General features: G+C 41.7%; 1 protein-coding gene across 7 annotated transcripts in view; it reads left to right on the forward strand.

Annotated features, from left to right (window-relative positions):
- MCF2 (MCF.2 cell line derived transforming sequence) overlaps window positions 1–20,516 on the forward strand; it is a 103,019-nt gene that overhangs the window by 33,179 nt on the left and 49,324 nt on the right. For 5 of the 7 annotated variants that reach the window (XM_045068159.1, XM_045068155.1, XM_045068156.1 and 2 more), the window contains exons 3-6: window positions 1,998–2,112; window positions 3,629–3,719; window positions 18,927–19,046; window positions 19,860–19,976. In XM_045068159.1, the coding sequence (XP_044924094.1) occupies window positions 1,998–2,112; window positions 3,629–3,719; window positions 18,927–19,046; window positions 19,860–19,976 (443 nt within the window). The remainder of the gene's footprint in view (window positions 1–1,997; window positions 2,113–3,628; window positions 3,720–18,926; window positions 19,047–19,859; window positions 19,977–20,516) is intronic. The other 2 variants (XM_045068158.1, XM_045068161.1) reach the window with 1 other exon arrangement.

Below are 20,516 nucleotides of genomic sequence, written 5' to 3' on the forward strand. Positions count from 1 at the left end.
TCTAACGTCCTCCATGCTATTCCTTATCTTCCACAAGTAAGTGAAACCGTATGATAACTGACTTTCTCTGTGTGACTTAGTTTGCTCAGCATCATCTCTGGTCCAATCCATGCTGATGCAAAAGCTGGGTATTCATCCTTTCTGATGGTTGAGTAATACTCCAGTGTATATATGGACCACAGAATTTCTAGTGCCAAGCTAAATTCAAAGACCACCCTGTAACTTTCCTCATTAAATGATCCTTCTACTTCCATTTAGCACTAAATATTTACTGTCTACTCTGTCCAGTTGTTGGACCAGCTGTAGGGTGGGGCCTTGAATGCATGTAAGGCTCATCCCTGTACTTAGGTGGCTTTCACTCTCAATGTTCTTTATCCTCCATGCTTTGTAGAGGGCTCTCGAGTAGGTACAGACTGAATTTTTAAAAATTTTTAATTTATTTTTTACATTTCTTTTCAGTGTCCCAGAATCCATTGTTTATGCACCACACTCAGTGCTCCATGCAATACGTGTCCTCCACAATACCCACCACCAGGCTCACTCAACCTCCCATTCCTGCCCCTCCAAAACCTCAGTTTGTTTCTCAGAGTCCATAGTCTCTCATGGTTCATCTCCCCCTCCATTTCCCCCCAACTCCCTTTTCCTCTCCATCTCCCCATGTCCTTCGTGTTATTCCTTATGCTCCACAAATAAGCGAAACTGTATGATAATTGACTCTCTCTGCTTGACTTATTTCACTCAGCATAATCTCTTCCAGTCCCGTCCATGCTGATAGAAAAGTTCAGTATTCATCCTTTCTGATGGAGGCATAATACTCCATAGTGTATATGGACCACATCATCTTTATCCATTCATCCGTTGAAGGGCATCTTGGTTCTTTCCACAGTTTGGGACCATGGCTATTGCTGCTATGAATATTGGGGTACAGATGGCTCTTCTTTTCACTACATCTGTATCTTTTGGGGTTAATACCCAGTAGTGCAATTGCAGGGTCATAGGGAAGCTCTATTTTTAATTTCTTGAGGAATCTCCACACTGTTCTCCAAAGTAGCTGCACCAACTTGCTTTCCCACCAATGGTGTAAGAGGGTTCCCCTTTCTCCACATCCTCTCCAACACTTGTTGTTTGCTGTCTTGTTGATTTTGGCCATTCTGACTGATGTAAGGTGGTATCTCAATGTGGTTTTGATTTGAATCTCCCTGTTGGCTAATGATGATGAACATTTTTTTATGTGTCTGTTAGCCATTTATATGTCTTCTTTGGAAAAGTGTCTGTTCATGTCTTCTGCCCATTTTTTGACGTGATTATCTGCACATTGAATTTTAGCCCATAGAGAATTCATGGTCTTGTTTCTTTGCATTAGTAAGAGCCCTATACTGTTGTTGCTGTTAAAGCTTATGTTGTTTCTTCTACAAATTCACTAGAACAGCAATTATTTCCTGTAGTTTATATCTGTATTCCCTCAGGCTGATCATAGATGTAAATGGTTGATTATATCAAGTTGCCCAGTCTGAACTGAGGCCCATAGCATTGGTGTAGAAACCATTATTTCCCCGTACCCTTGGTTGTCCAGCATGAAGGGTGAGCTGTGTTTTTAATTATATGAATTCCATGAAAATTTCTTCTGAGTATAATCACTCAGTTTGCCTTCTCTCCCTCTCTCTCTTTTTTCTCTTTCTTAAATTCTGTTTTCATTTAGACACTACTCAACTACTTTCTTCTTTTTTTTAAGTAAGCTCCATGCCCAGTGTGGGGCTTGAACTCAAGACCTTGAGGTCAAGAGTCAGACACTTTACTGACTGAAGCACCTAGGCACCCCTTGGCTACCTTTTTTTTTTTTTTTTTAACTTAAGGGCATGGTGCCATTTTGATTTATGTGGAGACCATTATCCTTATAAAAGTTACATTGCCCCTAAACTGTCCTCTCAAATCCTCTTACTTGCATTGCTGTTACATGAATTGTTAATTTGTTTGATTTTTTTTTTAAATGGTTTTAGGTGGCCGTGGAAAGGAAAATGATTGGATCATTACTTTCCCAGAAAATTGTAATTTCAGATGTATACCAGAAGAAGTGATAGCAAAAGTGCTGACTTACTTGACATCTCTTGCCAGGTATAGTATTTCATTACATTTCTTTCAGTTTGATATGTGTTAGAGACCCATTTGAATGTAATAACAGGAAAAGAGCTTTTTAATGTGACTGTTATGATTACAAGACTCACTGTCAGAGCAGATAAGAAATAAAACTTAGAAGGGGAAACCAACAGCTACCTAAATTGCTATAAAAATTATACTGAGGATCTATGAAAACAAAATTGAGAGTCTGGAGATATTTGTCTTCATGAAGTAAAACATAGGTTGAAAATGATGATCATACTTCAAGCCTTTGATTTGTCTAAAAGGAAATCATACTAGCCCAGAGTGAGGGTAGCTCTTCTTCCATGGGTAAAATATGAAGATCAAATGTTAAGTAGACTCAAAATTGATATTGCAATTTATTAGGAGGATCTTTTTGATATTAGAAGTCATCTGAGACTAGAATGCTTTAAAAGGTAAGTTTCAAAAGCTTCCTTGAAGATTTTATTTAGGTTGAAACAAAATTTTTATTTAATTTTTTAAAAAGATTTATTTATTTGAGGGACACAGAGAGAGAGAGAGAGAAAGAGAGGGAGAGAGAACACGAGCAGAGGGGAAGGGCAGAGGCAGAGGGAGAAGCGGGCTCCTGAGGCTCTGTCCCAGGACCGGGAGACCATGACCTGAGCCAAAGGCAGACGCTTAACTGACTGAGCCACCCAGGTGCTTATAGGTTGAATACAAAAGTTTTTAAAGGAAACATTTTCTATTTATTAACCCTGAAGACTGAGAGGCCACAAATCTACAACGGTAAAAATATGGAGTTGCGTGAACAGAAGTCCTATCACAGAAACTGAATTTGTAGTGCATCCCTTAAAGCTTGAAAGTCTTTTAGATCTTCTTAGGGCAAATAAAAGCTTTATTATTCATTAAACTGCCTTCTCAAGGAGCAGACGAGATAGAAACCTATATTTAATGGTGTTTTTCTGAGTGAATGAATGGATGGGTGGCTCACTGGCTCGTGATGGGTTGCCACGGAAAGGTAAATCTGATGTGATAAAGGGCAGCTGTCTGTAAGGTGTTCTCCTACCCAAGATTGCAGGATGTCACATTCATTTTAGTGACCTAGCTGCATTATGCTATCACTTGACTATTTAAAAGAATGATATTAGTGCCAAAAAGAAATTTTAAATATTGAGTAGTAGAACATGGAATTAAATTGGTTTTCCAGCATAGCACTTTTTGATAGCTTTCCCAATCCAAATTTATCTTTAGTTAAGACATCAGATGTAGGGGCGCCTGGGTGGCTCAGTTGGTTAAGACTCTGCCTTTGGCTCAGGTCATGATCTCATCGTGCTCTCTGCTCAGCGGGGAGCCTGCTTCTCCTTCCCCCTCTGCCTGCCTCTCTGCCTACTTGTGATCTCTCTCTCTGTCAAATAAATAAACAAAATCTTAAAAAAAAAAGACATCAAATGTAATGAAACAATCAGAATTAAGGGCACAACCTAGCAAATTTGGGTAGTTACTAAGACCATTATTTCCTCGTATCTTGCAGGCAAAATGGATCTGACTCTCGGTTTACCATTATACTTGATCGAAGACTGGATACATGGTCTTCCCTCAAAATTTCTCTCCAGAAAATCTCAGTAAGTACCAATGCACTCTTCAGCAGCTTTTTATTTTTGTTTTACACAGTGCTTTCTGTTTGTGGGAGTACAGAATATTTTGGTATTGGGCAATGAGGACAATAAAAGTATACAATGAAACAGTAAAAAAAGATAGGATGGTGAGATGGGAAAGTACGCCGAAGGGTTGGTAGGGGGGATTAAGCTAAACCACTCATCCGAAATCAAACCTAATGGGAAAGAATAAGTAGAGTTAGTGGTTCAAGTTATGAGTGAGAAGAGACTCCTGGCTCTCTGTGCCTTTCAGAGCAAGGTGAGTTTTTATGGGAGTTTTTTTTTTTTTTAATGGAAATAGCTCTGTTGTATACTCACTGTATATGGAAAAGCATAAAGAAGAAAGTTTAAAGTAGCAGTCATAATTCATCCATCCACAAATAAACACCTTTTAACATTTTGATGTGCGTCTTTCTTACCGTTTCCCTCTCTGGGATAGAGTAGGGAAGTGACTCAACTCTAATATGACTTAGCTCCCTTTCGGAATCTAGCCGCCAGCTTCCCAAGACCCAGACAGAGAAAACAGTGTCCCTACGAGGAAAATACGAGAGCTGCAATCCTGCGCACAGCCAAGATAATCTTTCACGGTGTCCGGCTCAGCTGGGTTATGGGGGCTTTGTCTGACACTTGTTCATAGAAGAGGGAGGCGAGGAACCCGGAGATGACTGAGCTGACGGGAAGGCGGGAGTACCACGTGGCTGACTTCTTCCATCAGACCAGAGTAGCTGGGAATCCATATATTTTTTTCCTTTGAGAACCCAACATCATCAATCATCAGAAATTCTGTCTCCTTGACCGACATGGGAGGCCACTCTCTCCCGAGGCAGTTGATTTGGTCATGAAAGCAAGACAAAAATCTTTTGCCAGTGTTCTATTTGCTCCACTAACCCAGCTGCTGAGCCTAAGAAATACGCTCACAGGGTACGACGGATGCGATCATTACTCTTCATACCCAGCCCAAATTGTTCTTCATCTTGAGCAAATCAAAGTGGTTTTTTCATTTGTTTCTCTAGCAGAAGCGTGTAACAGTAAGCAGTGGGGAGAAGAGTTAACAGGAAATGCACGCAGGTTACTAAAATAAAATAGCAAAACCTTGACTTCCTGGAACATATCGTTGCCTTTCACACTGGTATTGTAATTGTCCTGTAGATGAGGGAACGACATTAATATACACACTTAGGGGAGGGTTTGGTGATGACAGAGCAAAACGTGGCGAAGCAAGAACTGAATTTTCACGAACTTCATTTGGTGCTTTTTCCACCTGTTGCTTTCGATTGTTTTCCAGATGACTTGTGGGTAAACAAATACATTCAGTGTTTTTTTAGAAAAAGGTAAAATTCCTTTGGAGAGAGTGCGTCTGCCAAGCGTACACTGTTGAGCTGTGTCAATGGGGCAAAGTTAAGTAAAAGCTATTTATTTACCTCGCTCTGGCCTTTTAACATCCATCCTTGGGCTTGTTGAGATTTTGGTTCACGATTCTTTTATACTAAATAAAACACTTGTTATAATAAAACTTTTTTTATTACACAGTCCAGCTTTTTTCTTTTGGCCCAAACTCTCTGCTTGATTAAATTAATTTTTATTGAGTGACCATTGGCCACATGGCATTCATTTCTTGTTAAGGTTTTATTTCTATTAATCAAATAGGCCACTTGGAACAGCCTTGTTTTTCTTCTAAAAGAGAAAGATAAGATTTGGTCTTGATCCTGTTAGTTGAGGGTCAACAGAGTAATAGTGATTTGTTTCTTGGGAGGCGAAGGTCCCCTTTCTGTTTCCCTAGGGATGGTCTTTCATGGACCATATTCAGCCCAGAGCTTGGCACTCAGGGTCCCCTCATTCTCTTAACTGCCAGACTGCTGGTGCGAGGCAAGATGGACGCACTGGTGAGGGTGACACGTAGATTAGCGCTGTTTCCTTTTAACAGGTTAAATGTTTCTATTCGTGGTATAGTTTCTATGCCCGTGCTCAAGAATACATTAATTACATCTCTACTATAACTAGCCAGTGGGCACAGTTTGCATTAAAGATAAATACTGAATGCAAGCTAATTTCAAGAGCAAGAGTTGCATTCAGAAAGGATTTCTGGTCCAGATTGTCCCTGTATAGATAGCTGTAACTGTCTTCGGCATATTACTTTGAACAAGTATCTTTGAAATAATTATACAACTCAACTTAAAGACCTTAATTTGTAAATTCCAAAATAAACTATGCAGTTAGGGTATACTTCATAATTAATGATTGGAAACAAAATTGTTTAAACAGAGCTTTTATTGCCTGGGGGCTCAGTCGTTAAGCGTCTGCCTTTGGCTCAGGTCATGATTCCAGGGTCCTGGGATCGAGTCCACATCGGGCTCCCCGCTTGGCAGGGAGCCTGCTTCCCCCTCTCTCCTTCTCCCTGCTTGTGTCCCCTCTCTCACTGTCTCCCTCTCTCTCTCTCTCAAATAAATAAATAATTTTTAAAAAAGAGCTTTTGTTTATTTGAGAGAGAGAGAGCTAGCATGAGCAGGAGGAGGGGGAGAGGGAGAGAGAGCAAAATCTTCGGATGAAGCAGACTCTGTGCTGAGCCTGAGCCCAAATGGGGCTCAATCCCAGGACCCTGGACCCTGAGATCATAACCTGAGCTGAAACCAAGAGCTTGTGGCTCAACAGACTGAGCCACCCAGGTACCCCAGGAAAAAGTTGGTGTGTTCTTTCTGGATTATTATCAAAATTTCATAAACTGTTGACTTTTCACAAGGCTTAAACTCCGAATAGAATTTAATAATAATATTTAAAAAACCCAAATCCTGAAGTGTATTTTAAGTTATAGGGCCGGGTATTGTAGGACAGGAATAGCGGTATCAGTTAATACTACCTTCACAAAGATTCTTAGCATTCCACCTTAAAAAGCAAACTGCGCAGAGGAGAAAGCCAGTCCCAGCAAGCCCCTAGGAGGAGAGTGTGTTTTTTTTTTTTTTTTTTTCCTTCCTCCACTCTTAGGACATGCCTGATCCTCCCGAGCTAATCCATGAGGCTCAATCTGGCTAAGTAATTGGGGGAATGTGTCCCCTGTGAATTACAATGAGCAGCCGGGAAGGCTCTGTCAGCTGACTTATCAGGGGTAGTGGGGTTTCTGCGAGCCGCCACCGCCACCACGGTAATGGAAGCAGCCACGGTAGCTTTGTGTGACAGAGATTTTTGGCTGCCGCTTTTAAACACTACCCCAGAAGCAGCTCATATTTCATCAATGTTGCATTGACAATTGGAAAAGAAGAGTGTTCTTGTGTATAGGCGAGATGGCAGAAGCAACTCCCCCGAGAGGCAAGATGAGGTTCAGAAGGAATGCGGTAAGGGCTCTGCCTGCAGTCCTGGAAAGCCTGTATTCCCAAGTTCAAGTGCAGGGATGCTGCAGCATGGTGCTATAGCACAGACTGAGGCTGAATGGGGCTTTTAAGGACAGATGGAGAGAATGGAGATGTGTATTTGCATGAATTGCCTTGATGTGATTACTGTGATATTGACAGGGAAATGTGAGGGAGTCCAGGAGGTTGAACGTGATTTCAGAAACCTGAATGTGATTCAGTTGGTGAAGAAGCCTCATTAGTGAGGTTATTTGTGTCAGACCATATGAACAGTTTTGAATCGTTGGGCAGACTAGCTTTAAATCGCTAGTTAAAATAATAGCTAACAAAAGGATTCATCTCTCTTTCACTGTGGTCAAGGCGAGGATGTTTTCATGGACAGGTCTGGAGCCGACTTCATCAGCATCTGAAAAGGCATTCATGGGTATTACTTACCGTTCAAGTGAAAAATTTTAAGTCTAATGATTTGAGATATTTCAGATTTCATCTGTTCTTCAGATTCCAACTTTAAAGATGCAGGATTCTAGCCTGTTGACAACTTTTTTTTTTTTTTTAAGGGAAAAAAAGTGACTTGCTTTTTGTTGTAGATTAGGATTTAGAAACCTCTTCTTTCAGAGAGGTTTCAAACTCTTTTGTAATTATTTTTTTTCCCTTCGTTGGTTCACTTGTATGCTAAATTCCCAGCAAATTTCTAAAGTGATATTTAGATGTACTTTTGGGAAATGTGAAAGAACATTGGCTAACTTAATAACTGGTCATCTTTTAAATGCCACTCTTTTTCTTTGAAAACTTAACATTATTGATGTTACCATTTAAAATATAACACTTGCTCATTTAAAAAAAACCGAGGCAACATACAAAAACAAAGTAAAAATCAGCCTTAGGAAAAAAAATGACATTTGGAATCAAAAGTAAGATAAGGCAACTAAACCAGTATGAGTTTTATTTTTGCTGGATGAGAGTTAATATCACTGGGTAAGTGAATGATTAAAAAGCTTTTAGGACAGAATGATATTTTAAAAATTGCAGTTGAAGATGTGAATCTTTTTCTATTGACAAAATTGTATCTTCAGCTCTACGCATGATTTTGTACTTGGGAGTAAATAGTTTCAGACTTTAGACAGACAATTTCTAGTGCACAGGAAATGCCTGTGTATGTGTTTAGCGGTATTGGGTGCAACTGACATTGGTACTTTTGTTATCAAAAGAAACTGACTTAAACTTTCTGGAAGTTCCTAATTCCTTTATATACATAGATGTTTTCTCAGTGCCAAACTTAGTTCTGTCTGTATGCACATATGTTAATATGCACACATGTAAATACAGCACACGAGTTCTAACTGAATAGACCTATCTAGTCTGCTGCTGTGCTACACAAGATACAGGTTACCAAGGAAACCATGCATGGCTACTGAGGTGAAAAGGCGCTGAGTCTAGTTAGAGAAGGTAGGATGTGTTCATACTGGACTATTACGCAGGTGACATTCGTTTGGACCTCAAGCAAGAGCATATGTTTCTTTTACATTGTTTCTGTCCTCCATTTTTCTCTGCAATGAATTACTTTAAGTGGCCCCTAGGAATACATATCTTGAAATGAAATTTATTGGATTAAGTTCAAGACCTAGAACTATAGTAGAAGATACATTGGCTCTGTTTACATGTGTGGGCGTGACCAGAGTGAAAAATTTGAAACTTGCTGATGACACCATGGTTTGACCTTGTGGGATCTCTGGAGCTGGGCTGATTTTGGAGGCTATGAATAGGTTTCACCTGAAAGGATGGGACAGTGGATCTAAAGTCCAAAGAGAGGATTAAACGGGTCACTCAGTGGAAATCACGATGACTGTGGCCATTGAGAGGGAGGGGAAGAGAACAGACAAGAAGGGCAAAACCTCTAGGAAGGAATATCTCCCAGGACTGTTCTGCCCTGAGGTAGAAAATGAGAAAACATTTTCATAGAAATACCTAGAGTAACCGACAAGTGCGTATAAGGTGTATGAACCGCCTCTCTTAGATGCCGCACAAAGGATTTAAATTAGGTTAATTTCCAGACTCTTGTACTGAAACGATGCATCAGGTTTATGCCTTTTGTTGTTACTGGCGTTCTGACTGCTGTAAGGGCCGTGTAACGAGAGAATTTGAGGGTAGGCTTGAGAAGGGAGTAAATCATCTCTAGGTGGGAAAGGAAAGAGCTGGTTAATTCTGTGCCCATTAACTTGAAGAACCAGTAAGAGCTGTCGCAGAGGGCTGGGGCAGGCTGGGGGATGGCTGGGGAGGGCTGGGGCAGGCTGGGGAGTGGCCCTGTGCAGTGACTAGAGAAATGGCTCCAAGTCCTGTTGAAGGTGGTTAGCGTGTTCATCTTACTGAGGTGCCTTTAAGCAGTCACATGTTGACACTCCAAAAAAAAAAAAACCTGCAAGAAGCTTTTAAAAAGCAATGCTGTTTCCTCTCTTATGCCGTCTTTCTTTTTCTTTTTATAAAAATACAAACAAATTAAGGCTGACCTTTGCCCACATCCCCTTACTTTTTCGACAGGCTCTCAAAAACGATTTATAGTTGTAAAATGTAGGGTTTGATTGTGGAAAAAATAGAAATTGTGCTTTTTCATGTTTATATAACCATACAGATTAGAGATTCTTAAAGCAGCACAGCAAAGAATTTAGAAATATAGTATCCCCAAACAGAAATGGAAAAGCTCGGTGGTCTTGAGTGATCTTCGCTGTCGTATAAGTATGTTGGAAACGCCTTATGATAGGTGGCAGGTGGTTCATTTAAATGCTAGTTTTAAAGTGGATTTTCTCGAAACCTTTAGACAAATATCTGCATATAGAAAAAAAGGACTTTCTATACCTATGTGTATGTTCACACTCGAATACATGCAACCTGATCTTAAGTCCCTGTGGCCGTTCGAGTTAAAATTTCTCCAGCAATCTGTCCCCTCAAGATTCTCCTAGCCAGCGATCACAGAAGACTATATAGTATGGATATTGGCCTGCATTCAGATACATGAAACATTATGCAAACTGGTAGTCCAAAGATGTGTTTTGTTTAGACAGATGTGTCGAAACACTAAGATGTGTCTAGTTTGTTTCAGCAAACTTTGAACTTGTTTCCCATCTTTAAAAATCCTCAAGTTTCACGCAAATCTGGATTTCTGGCTTATTTTGAGAAATCAGTGACTTGGCAAAGCCCACCTTTCTGTCTTACATTCAGCTAAAACTGACTAGTGAGTGCCATCCCTCTCCCAGCACCTGATGCTTTTCAGTTCACCAGAATCCCCACCATTTCCCATTACTCCTCATCATCTAGGGAGAGTGTGAGTTGTCATTTGCTTCCTCATTCAGGCTGTCTTTCAATTAAACCTGCCTACTTCACATGTTTACATTGTCCCCCTAACACATGGTAGGCATTCAGGTTTGTCACCTTTGCTGTAGGTTTCAGGTTTAGACTCTCAGCCTTGAAACTGATCCTTGTACAATCTTTGCCATGCTTCTCCAAATTCTTCCTGTTGCTCCCTTTTCTATCCATTAGGAGTTTCTCCAGAGGAAGGAGAGCTAAAATGAAAAAAATGCATGTTCTTTTTGTTTTCCAGCCATAGCCTGTTTAAGAGTCTGGCTCTGCAGTCAGGAGAACCTGGGTTCTTCATTCTGCTACTTCCAAACTAGAAGTTCTCAGTGTATTAGCACCCAACAGCTGCTGTAACAACTACAAACCACAAACTCAAAACAACACAGATGTGTTCTATTAACAGTTCTGGGATCAGAATTCCAAAATAAGTCTCACTGGGCTAAGAAGAAAGGTGTGTTATTAGCAGGGCAGTATTCCTTCTGGACGTTCTAGAAGAGAATCCATTTTCTTGACTTTTCCAGGTTCTAGAGGCTGCCCATATTCCTTGGCTCATGACCTTGTATCATGGACCTCTGCTTCTAGTGTCACAACTCCTCTGACTCTCCTGCCTCCCTCTCTGTTTTTTTTTTTAAAGATTTTATTTATTTATTTGACAGAGAAAAATCACAAGTAGACTGAGAGGCAGGCAGAGAGAGAGAGGGAAGAGAGAGAGGGAAGCAGGCTCCCTGCCGAGCAGACCTGGAGATCATGACCTGAGCCGAAGGCAGTGGCTTAACCCACTGAGCCACCCAGGTGCCCCTCCCTCTCTGTTTAATAAGGATCCTCGTGATTACATTGTTCCACCCCAATAATCCAGAATTATCTCCCCATCTCAAGATCCTTAACTTAATCATATTTACAAAGTCCCTTTTGCCTTATAAAATAACATTTATAATTTTCAAGGATTAAGATGTGGACATCTTTGGGGACTCATTATCTTGCCTACCACCGTCAATTTCTCCAGTTTTGAAACGAGGATAAAAATAGAACCTAATGTATGGAAAGTACTTAGCGCAATGTCATAATAATACTCATGATGATCATAATTCTTATAATAGTGCTTTCAGTAGAAAGCTATATTCTTACCCATGGTTACCCAGCCAGTCTCCTCTCTCCTACCATAAGGCCTTGAGAGGTCCTGAGTATAAATGAATGTGTGTATTTGAAAAATTCTGTATTTGGGGCACCTGGCTGGCTCAGTTGGAAGAGCATCGGACTCTCGATCTCAAGAGTTGTGAGTCTGGACCCCATGGTGGATATAGAGATTATTTAAAAGTAAAATCATAAAAAACACAACTTTTTTAAAAAAGATTTTACTTATTTGTCAGAGAGCACAAGTAGGGAGAGCAGCAGACAGAGGGAGAATCAGGTTTTCTTGCTGAGCAGGGAGCTCGGATGTGGGGCTCGGATATGGGGCTCGATCTGGGATCGAGACCTGAGCCGAAGGCAAACACTTCACTGACTGAGCCACCCAGGCGTCCCTTGAAAAAACAACTTTACAAAATTTTGTATTTGAGTCTAGTTGACACACAGTATTATGTTAGTTTCAGATGCACAGCATAGCGATTGGACACTTCTTTGGGCTATGCTGTGCTTCCCACAAGCATAGCTCCCATCTGTCACCGTATAACACCACATAGGATCATTTTCTGTATTCCGTGTGCTGTATGTATACACACACACACACACTTTTTTTTTTGCTAAAAAAGCTAAGGAAAGTAGTCGTTCATGTGAGGTTATGGATTTGCTCTAACTACACAGTGTGGCAAGCACCTGTTTAGGTTCAGGATAAGTAAACAGGAACGGGGATCAAAAAATCCAGTACGTCTGGTTTGCATGCGGAATCTGATGGGCGCGAGGGATGGAAATACAGGGTCTGAACTGTAGGATTTCATTTTCTGAAAAAACATGACTGACCAATCAGATGGGATTGTTTGAGGGCCACCCAGCTGTTTGGTGGTTATAAAGCTCTGGCCTACAAGGTATTTATTGCTCCAAATGGCTATTAAATTTGAGAATAGCTATTAGTTTAACAAAGCCCATGTGTTCTAGGAGGATCCACATGGTAGCAAAATAAAGATTCTAAAATTACCGTATAATGAAAAACATTGTAAATGTAATTATACAAGCACTAGCTGAAGTTCTCCTCCTTGATAATGCATTTTCTTTAAAAATGCTAATTTTGTGGGCTTTTTGTGATGAGCAAATCACTAAGCATTTTGAAGGAATTAAGGAAGGAGAATGTATGATAAAATAATCAGGAAGTTTTACTTAAGAATGATTTAATTAGAATATAGAATTATCTTTAGAGGATTTTTTTTTTTTTTTTTACAGGTGTCGTGTTTGGGATAAACCATTTTTTCAAATACAGGGAGTAACTGATTTTTTTTTTTTTTAGATTTTATTTATTGATTTGAGGGCGACAGAGAGAGAGCACCAAGGGAGAGGGAGAAGAGATTCCCTGTTGAGCGTGGAGCCTGAAGTGATCAAGCCTGGGCTCGATCCCAGGACCCTAAGATCATGACCTGAGCTGAAGGCAGACGCTTAACTGAGCCACCCAGGCGCCCTATAGGCAATAAGTGATTTAATAAATAGCTAACAGGGGTGTGTGTCTGGCTCAGTCAGAAGAGTGTGTTACTCTTGATATCAGGGTCGTCAATTTGAGTCCCATGTTGGGTGTAAGAGATGACTTAAAAATAGATGAATAAATAAAACTTATAAACAGTAAATAAAATGAAATATGAAAAAAAATTAGCTAACATAAAATCCCTGATTTATCAGCAGACGGATATCCCCAAACCCTGCCTGTACTTGTTTTCCTATGGATTCTGCGGGCACTGGTTCTAGTTTTCTCTCCTCTCAGCTTTGTTGTCTTCCTGTATAATTCCTTGTCCTTGGACCTAGCTGCGGGACAGCCTTGCTCTCCGAGGAATGGCAGGCTGAAGACCGGGGCCTTACCTCAGCCAGAGAGCTGCCACGTGGCCTTCTGTGTTTCTTTCTTTCTTTCTTTTTTTTTTTTTAAAGATTTTATTTATTTATTTGTCATAGAGAGAGAAGCGAAAGCAAGCACAGGCAGACAGAGGCAGGCAGAGGCAGAGGGAGAAGCAGGCTCCCCGCCAAGCAAGGAGCCCGATGTGGGACTCGATCCCAGGACGCTGGGATCATGACCTGAGCCGAAGGCAGCCGCTTAACCAACTGAGCCACCCAGGCGTCCCGCCTTCTGTGTTTCTAATAGTGTCCTCATCCTGATTTTCACTCTGCAGCCCCTGACGGCTTGGGAGGTGGGCCAGTATTCCAGGCTTTCATTCGCTTAGCCCGAGGGCCTTGCATCTAGAGATTTCCTATGTGAGACCAGAGAGTATGACATTAAGGAAAAAGTCAGAGAGACAAGGATGATGAGACCAGGTCCACCTAGAGTCCAGGACAGAATAAAGCAGATTTTGCTTGAAGTGCTGGCAAAGGTAGGGTGCTTTCAATTTCATTTAAGAGGAAAAAAAGTAAAAAGGCAAGCTGGGTCAAGCCTGGTAAGTATAATAATGATTCTGGGAATGTGTCTATTTGAAGAAGAAGGAAAGGCTTTGGGGCACCTGGGTGGCTCAGTGGGTTAAAGCCTCTGCCTTCGGCTCAGGTCATGATCCCGGGGTCCTGGGATCGAGCCCCATACCGGGCGCTCTGCTCAGTGGGGAGCCTGCTTCCTCCTCTCTCTCTTTGCCTACTTGTGATCTCTGTCAAATAAAAAATAAATAAAATCTTAAAAAAAAAAGAAGGAAAGGCTTCACTCCTAAAGAGAATGGGGTAGAAGCAGACTCCGCTGTCAGTCTAAAAATAGGTCCAGAGTTCTCACAAGTTTCTGCCAGCCTCCCCCTCAGCAAGCCTTTATCGATAACCCACAAGTTTTCTACCTAAACCCACTTGCCTTTAGGTCCAAGAATCCTTGGTAAAATTTAAAAACGATCTCTTTATTTTTTTATTAGGTTATGTTAGTCACCCTAAAGTACTTTATTGGTTTTGGATGTAGTGTGCCATGATTCATTATTTGAGTATTTTATTTTAGGGTTTATAGAATGCCTTTATATTCATTATTTATTTTAATTCCTACAGTAACTGTAGGAAGTATGTACCCTGTTTAGCATAAAGTAAAATGCACATCATGTACATGCTGTAGGGTAGACTACACATCCTTCTGGGACTCTGTCTCCTTCCAGTTCTCTCTCACGTTAGCTCTGTTCTTTGACATAAGCCTCCTCCAGCCGCAGGGCTTGTGGCCGCAGGTGGGTCTTGAACTGCACCCTCCAAGCTTTTGTCCGGCAACACTAGTTTGAAGAACCCAGGGCAGGGCTTGGGTCCTCCTGACATCAGCTCTTCATCCACTACTAATCAGGGTGTGTTGGGAGGGCGAGGTCTTGAAGAAAGAGAGCAGTTCTCATTTGGAACCCGTATTAACACTAGGAAGAGACTGTGTTTGGACTGTGACAACAGAATATCGTGCCTGGCTTATAAACAACAGGTTGGTTTTTTTTTTTTTTTTTAAAGATTTTATTTATTTATTTGTCAGGGAGAGAGAGCGAGCGAGCGAGAGCGCTAGAGCACATAAGTGGGGGGAGCAGCAGGCAGAGGGAGAAGCAGATTCCCTGCTGAACAGAGAGCCCAGTGCAGGGCTCGATCCCAGGACTCTGGGATCATGGCCTGAGCTGAAGGCAGACGCTTAACCCACTGAGCCACCCAGGCGCCCATAAACAACAGGTGTTTATTTCTTACGGTTCTGGAGGCTGGAAGTCCAAGATCAGGGCGCTGGCAGTGGCAGTGTCTGGTGAGGGCCTGGTTTCTGGTTCATATATGGCTGTCTTTTCTCTGCCCCTTTACGTGGCGGAAGGGGCGAGAGGGTCTCTCTGGGGTCTCTTTTATGAGGGCACTAATCCCCTCGTGAGGGCTCCGCCCTTGTGACCTAATCACCTCCCCAGTGCCTCACCTGCTAAGTCGCTCACATTGAGGGCGGGGTTTCCCCGTGAGTTTGGGAGGATGTAACCATTCAGTGTACAGCAGAGGACGAGACGTTTCTCATGAAGGGAGAGGGGAGCACACACGTGGCCGTCTGGGGGAGTCCTGATTGGACAGCCATCCCCATTTGTGTCTATTTGTAATCTGAGTAATTCATTGATTTAATTTTAACCTCTTTTCTTTCACCTATTCGTGAGTCTCACACTCAGTCCTCTTCCCTGCTCTGGTTCTCACTGCCACTTAACTCTGGATTTATGACCCTCTCAAATTGGACTTAAAGATTTTTTTTTTTTAAGATTTTATTTATTTGAGAGAGAGAGAGAACGCAAGTGGGGTGCGGGGCAGAGGGAGAAGTGGACTCCCCGCTGAGCAGGGAGCCTGATGCAGGTCTTGGTCCTGGGACTCCGGGATCATGGCCTGAGCCAAAGGCAGATGCTTCACTGACTGAGCCACCCAGGTGCCCGGAAAGATTTTATTTTATTTTATTTTAAGATTTTATTTATTATTTGACAGACAGAGATCACAAGTAGGCAGAGAGGCAGGCAGAGGGGGTGGGGGAAGCAGGTTCCCTGCCGAGCAGAGAGCCCAATGTGGGGCTCGATCCCAGGACCCTGGGATCATGACCTGAGCTGAAGGCAGAGACTTTAACCCACTGAGCCACCCAGGTGCCCCAAATATTTTATTTTTAAGTAATCGCTATACCGATCATGGGGCTTGAACTCACAGCCCGGAGATAAAGAGTCCCATGCTCTATCGACTGAGCCAGCCAGGCGCCCTTGAAATTGAAAATTAAAAAAATTTTTTTAAAGGTTTTATTTGAGATCGAGAGAGAGAGAGACAGAGAAATAGAGAGAGAGCGAGCACACAAGTTAGAGGGGCAGAGGAAGAAGTAGAGAGAATCCCAAGTAGACTCTATAGAGCCCGACTTCGGGCTGGATCCCAGGACTCTGAGATCATGACCGGAGCCAAAATTAAGAGTCAGATGCTTATCCTACTGAGTCACCTGGGTGTCCCCCCTCTTGTTTATGAGAGGGAAAAAAAAATCCCTAGTTTTTTTAAAAAAAGATTTATATATTTATTTTAGAGAGAGAGTGGGAGGAGGGGCAGAGAGAGAGGGAGAAGGAGAGAAGCAGACTCCCTGCTGAGCATGGAGCCGAACGTGGGGCTCAGTCCGAAGACCCTGAGATCATACCCTGAGCTGAAATCAAGAGTCCGAGGCTTAACTAACTGAGCCACCCAGGCGCTCCCCCCAAAGCTCCAGTTTTAAATGTGTCTTTCCCGAAAGTCTAGGTCTTACACCTCAGTGAAAGTTACTCTTTTTGTTACTAGACTTTCGTTCTAAAGCAGGTTTAGGGTCACAGCAAATCAAGCACAGGAAGTGCAGAGTTCTTATGTAACCCCCGTCTCCACTTTGTAGCTTACTAATGTTTGTTTCATAGTTCTGTTCCATTATGAATATTCCAGCCTGCCTGAACGATGGCTCATTTTAAGCATTTTTGTCATGTTTGTCCCTGTTCTGCTTTAATCCATTGTTTGGGGGCCGATGACTCAACATTTCCAGTCCAGACTTCTTTCCCTCTGGACTTGTCCACATGTCTCTGTGATGGCCATCGCCTGGATGTCCTGCTGACCCTTCCAGCCCCATGTGTGCAGGATTGGGGAATCAGTCTCTTGTCCCCCTTCTTAAAACCCACTTCTTCTGGAGCGCCAGGCTGGTTCAGTTGGAAGAGCATGTGACTGTTGATCTCACGGTCATGGGTTTGAGCCCTGTGTTGGATGTAGAGATTACTTAAAAAAAAAATTTTTTTTTAAAGTTTAAAAAAAAAAACCCTTGCTTCTCCTGTGTTCCCCATATCAGCAAGGGTCTTGTCATGCACCCCATTACTCGAGCGATTGGTTATTGACTGGTGCAGTCTCTCGTATCAGACACAGTCTGTCATCGTGTCTTACATATTGTACCTCCTAAATCCTCCACTAATTACTGCAGCTGTTCCTGCGTTTCAGAAACTCATCAGCCCTGATCTGCATTACTGGGCCGGCCTCCTAGCTCATCAGGCTGTTTCCACTCTTGTCCAAGTCCTGTCCTTTCCTAAAGCCAGAGCGATCCTTCCAAAATGCAGATCTGACTATATTGCTCTGTTGCCTAAAACCTCTTAGAGTCTTCCCTTGCCTCCAGGGAAGAACCCAAGGTCTCTCCTAATCTGGCTCCTGTCCATCTTTCTAGAACCACTTCCCATTGCCACACTCCCTGGCATCATTTTCCTCCACCTTTCTTGACTGGGACCTACTTCTCAGGATTATTTCCAAGAGGTACTATGATAAAGTTACAAGTTACTTGACCTAGTAGGCATTTGATGTATATTGAATATGAATATTGGCCCATATGAATATTGGACCATACTATTTTAAATCTCACTAATTTTACATAGTGCCCTCCTGGTCTTGTAGTAATTATGTCTTGGCCGCCTATTGCATCTTAGTATTCTAGAAACATTAGTGCTCCAGAATGACATTCTGACCCAATTAATTCCTTTTTATGCTTCAGAGAGATTGTTTTGACCTTCCTAGGTCTAGGATGCCCTGTACTATCACTTCCTGTTGCATAGTATTCTATATTTCCTTCATCTCACTTACTAACTTGGGTTATAGAGTGACAGTTATTGATGTATGCACTGGTAGACTGTCATTTTCTTGCAAGCTGGGTGGGGACTACATCTTATTAATTTGGGCGCACTGAATGCTAATGGTGCGTGACAATCATGCACTTAACTTCAGGGAGTGGACATGGAGATGATACTCAGTGAGTGTTGCTTGGGTGAAACTAGAAATAAGATTCCACAGCACAAGTTGCTTCCTTTTTTTTTTTTTTTTTTAGTGCAGGTACACAGTATTGAAGCTCCTTTTGGTTTGCAGGGTTATCCCAGGATCCTGCCTTTCAATTCTGTTTCCCAGAGAATAAATGCAATTCAAGTGCAAATGACTAACTTTAAAATGAAGTTCAAGGGGCGCCTGGGAGGCTCAGTGGTTTAAGCCTCTGCTTTCAGCTCAGGTCTGGGATGGAGCCCTGCTTCGGGCTTCCTGCCCAGCAGGGAGCCTGTTTCTCCCTCTCCCACTCTCTCTCCTTGTGTTCCCTCTCTCACTGTGTCTCTGTCAAATAAATAAAATCTTAAAAAAAAAATAAAATGAAGTTCAAGAGTAGAATTCTCTGTAACTTGGGATTTACTGTAGTGTGAGAAAATTCCAGGCTGTGGATGTTGCGAGGGTCTGATCTGATGACCTTACACTAGTTTTATTTCCATTTCCATGTTTTTAGATTGTATCAATATCCATTTTTAAAGTTTTGTCCTTTTAGTGGCCTTTATTACTTTCAAAGTCAGTTCCTTTCATTACATATTTTCTGCTACGTGCTCACTTGAGTGGATGTTTTGACAGTTTTTTCTTTCTGCAGGTTTCTTTTCCTGGGAACTTGCACTTGGTTTTGGTTCTGCGTCCCACCAGTTTTCTTCAACGAACTTTCACAGACATTGGATTTCGATTTAGCCAGGAAGACTTCATGCTCAAATTACCAGTAAGAGTACTTTATTTAAATGTTTTTTCTCTCTTTAATTCTCATAAAGAATTTGTACCATGCTGTTGATGTTTTACCTGTGCTCACAAAGCATTTAGAAGAGAAAGATAGAATTTGTCTTCCCAAACTATAAATTTGAAATGCCTAAAAGTCTTGCTTTTGTTGTTAAAATAAAGGAATAGTCTAATCAGTTTATAATGAGCAATTCCTTTTGAAAAATATCTTTGTCACATATGTTATATATGTGTGTGTGTGTATGTATGCGTGCGTGTGTATAAAATCAGGACATTTTATTTTTAGAAAAAAAATTGCGTGTGTGTTTTATGTATTTGACTCCCATGAACTTACATCCTGAGCTAGTTCATAGTACCATGATCTTTTTTTTAAAGCTATTTTTATACGTTTTCAGGGTAAGGAATAGAGCCCTCATAAATTGTGATACTTTTGCAAAGACCAGTCCCTCCTCCTAAGTTCTAACTTACCGCATTGAAGCCCTTTTACTTTGGTGTAGGCGTAACATTCTTTCAGAAGGTTGGCCATTAACAGTACAAAATATTAGATCAAGGAGAATTAGGTATTTGGGTTTCTATGGAGATCAGTTTTGCTTTACAGAGAAATGTTTCGTAAATTAAAATGGTTACTACCTAAAGAAGGTAGTGCGTACATGTGTGTGGGGGGGGGTACAGGAGAGGACTGTTAGAACCATTTATATAAGATAACTTTGTGCTGATGAATGCTGAAGTTCATTGTACAGTTGAATGGAGGGATGCCACGAAGGGCAGTTAACGGTATCTTTCTTGCTTATTTATATAGGTGGTTATGCTGAGCTCAGTTAGTGATTTGCTGACATACATTGATGACAAGCAGTTAACCCCTGAGTTAGGCGGCACCTTGCAGTACTGCCACAGTGAATGGATCATCTTCAGAAATGTATGTTGTCTTCGCCCTTACTGTAGAGCCTATAGTTCGTATTCACCTTTAAATCTAGTTCGAGAATTTTTTTTCCTCTTTGGGAAAAACAGGTATCTGGGGCACCTATTTTTGAAAAACATATAATTCAACATCTCGATTTTCTTTCAGAGGAAATATTTAGGAATGCTGCAGAGTCACTGAGGATGGCCATTGAAGGAGGGGCCTAGGGAGTAAGGCGATCATGCTCCGCCCACCCCCTCCTGGTGGCCTTGTAGTAACTTGAAGAAACAAAGGGTTTGGGTTCAAATTTTAGCACTGCTGAGTTTTAGCTATATAACCTGGCAGAGTTATATACCCGCTGTGTCTCGGTTTTCCCAACTATAAAGTGGGAATAATAGTACTTTAGCTCCTAGGGCTACTGGGAAGATCAAATGAGAGAAGCAGCCCTCAAGAAGTGTGAGTAGTAGTATTCCTCTTGTTCGAGTGATGCTTCTGAGGCTGTTAGAATGATAGCAGAGATGCCTTCTGTCCGAGAGATTTACAAATAGGCAAGGGCCC

The sequence above is a fragment of the Mustela putorius genome, unplaced genomic scaffold, assembly GCF_011764305.1.
Source record: "Mustela putorius furo isolate JIRA1106 unplaced genomic scaffold, ASM1176430v1.1 tig00003899_pilon_pilon_pilon, whole genome shotgun sequence".
Lineage (NCBI taxonomy): Eukaryota > Metazoa > Chordata > Mammalia > Carnivora > Mustelidae > Mustela > Mustela putorius.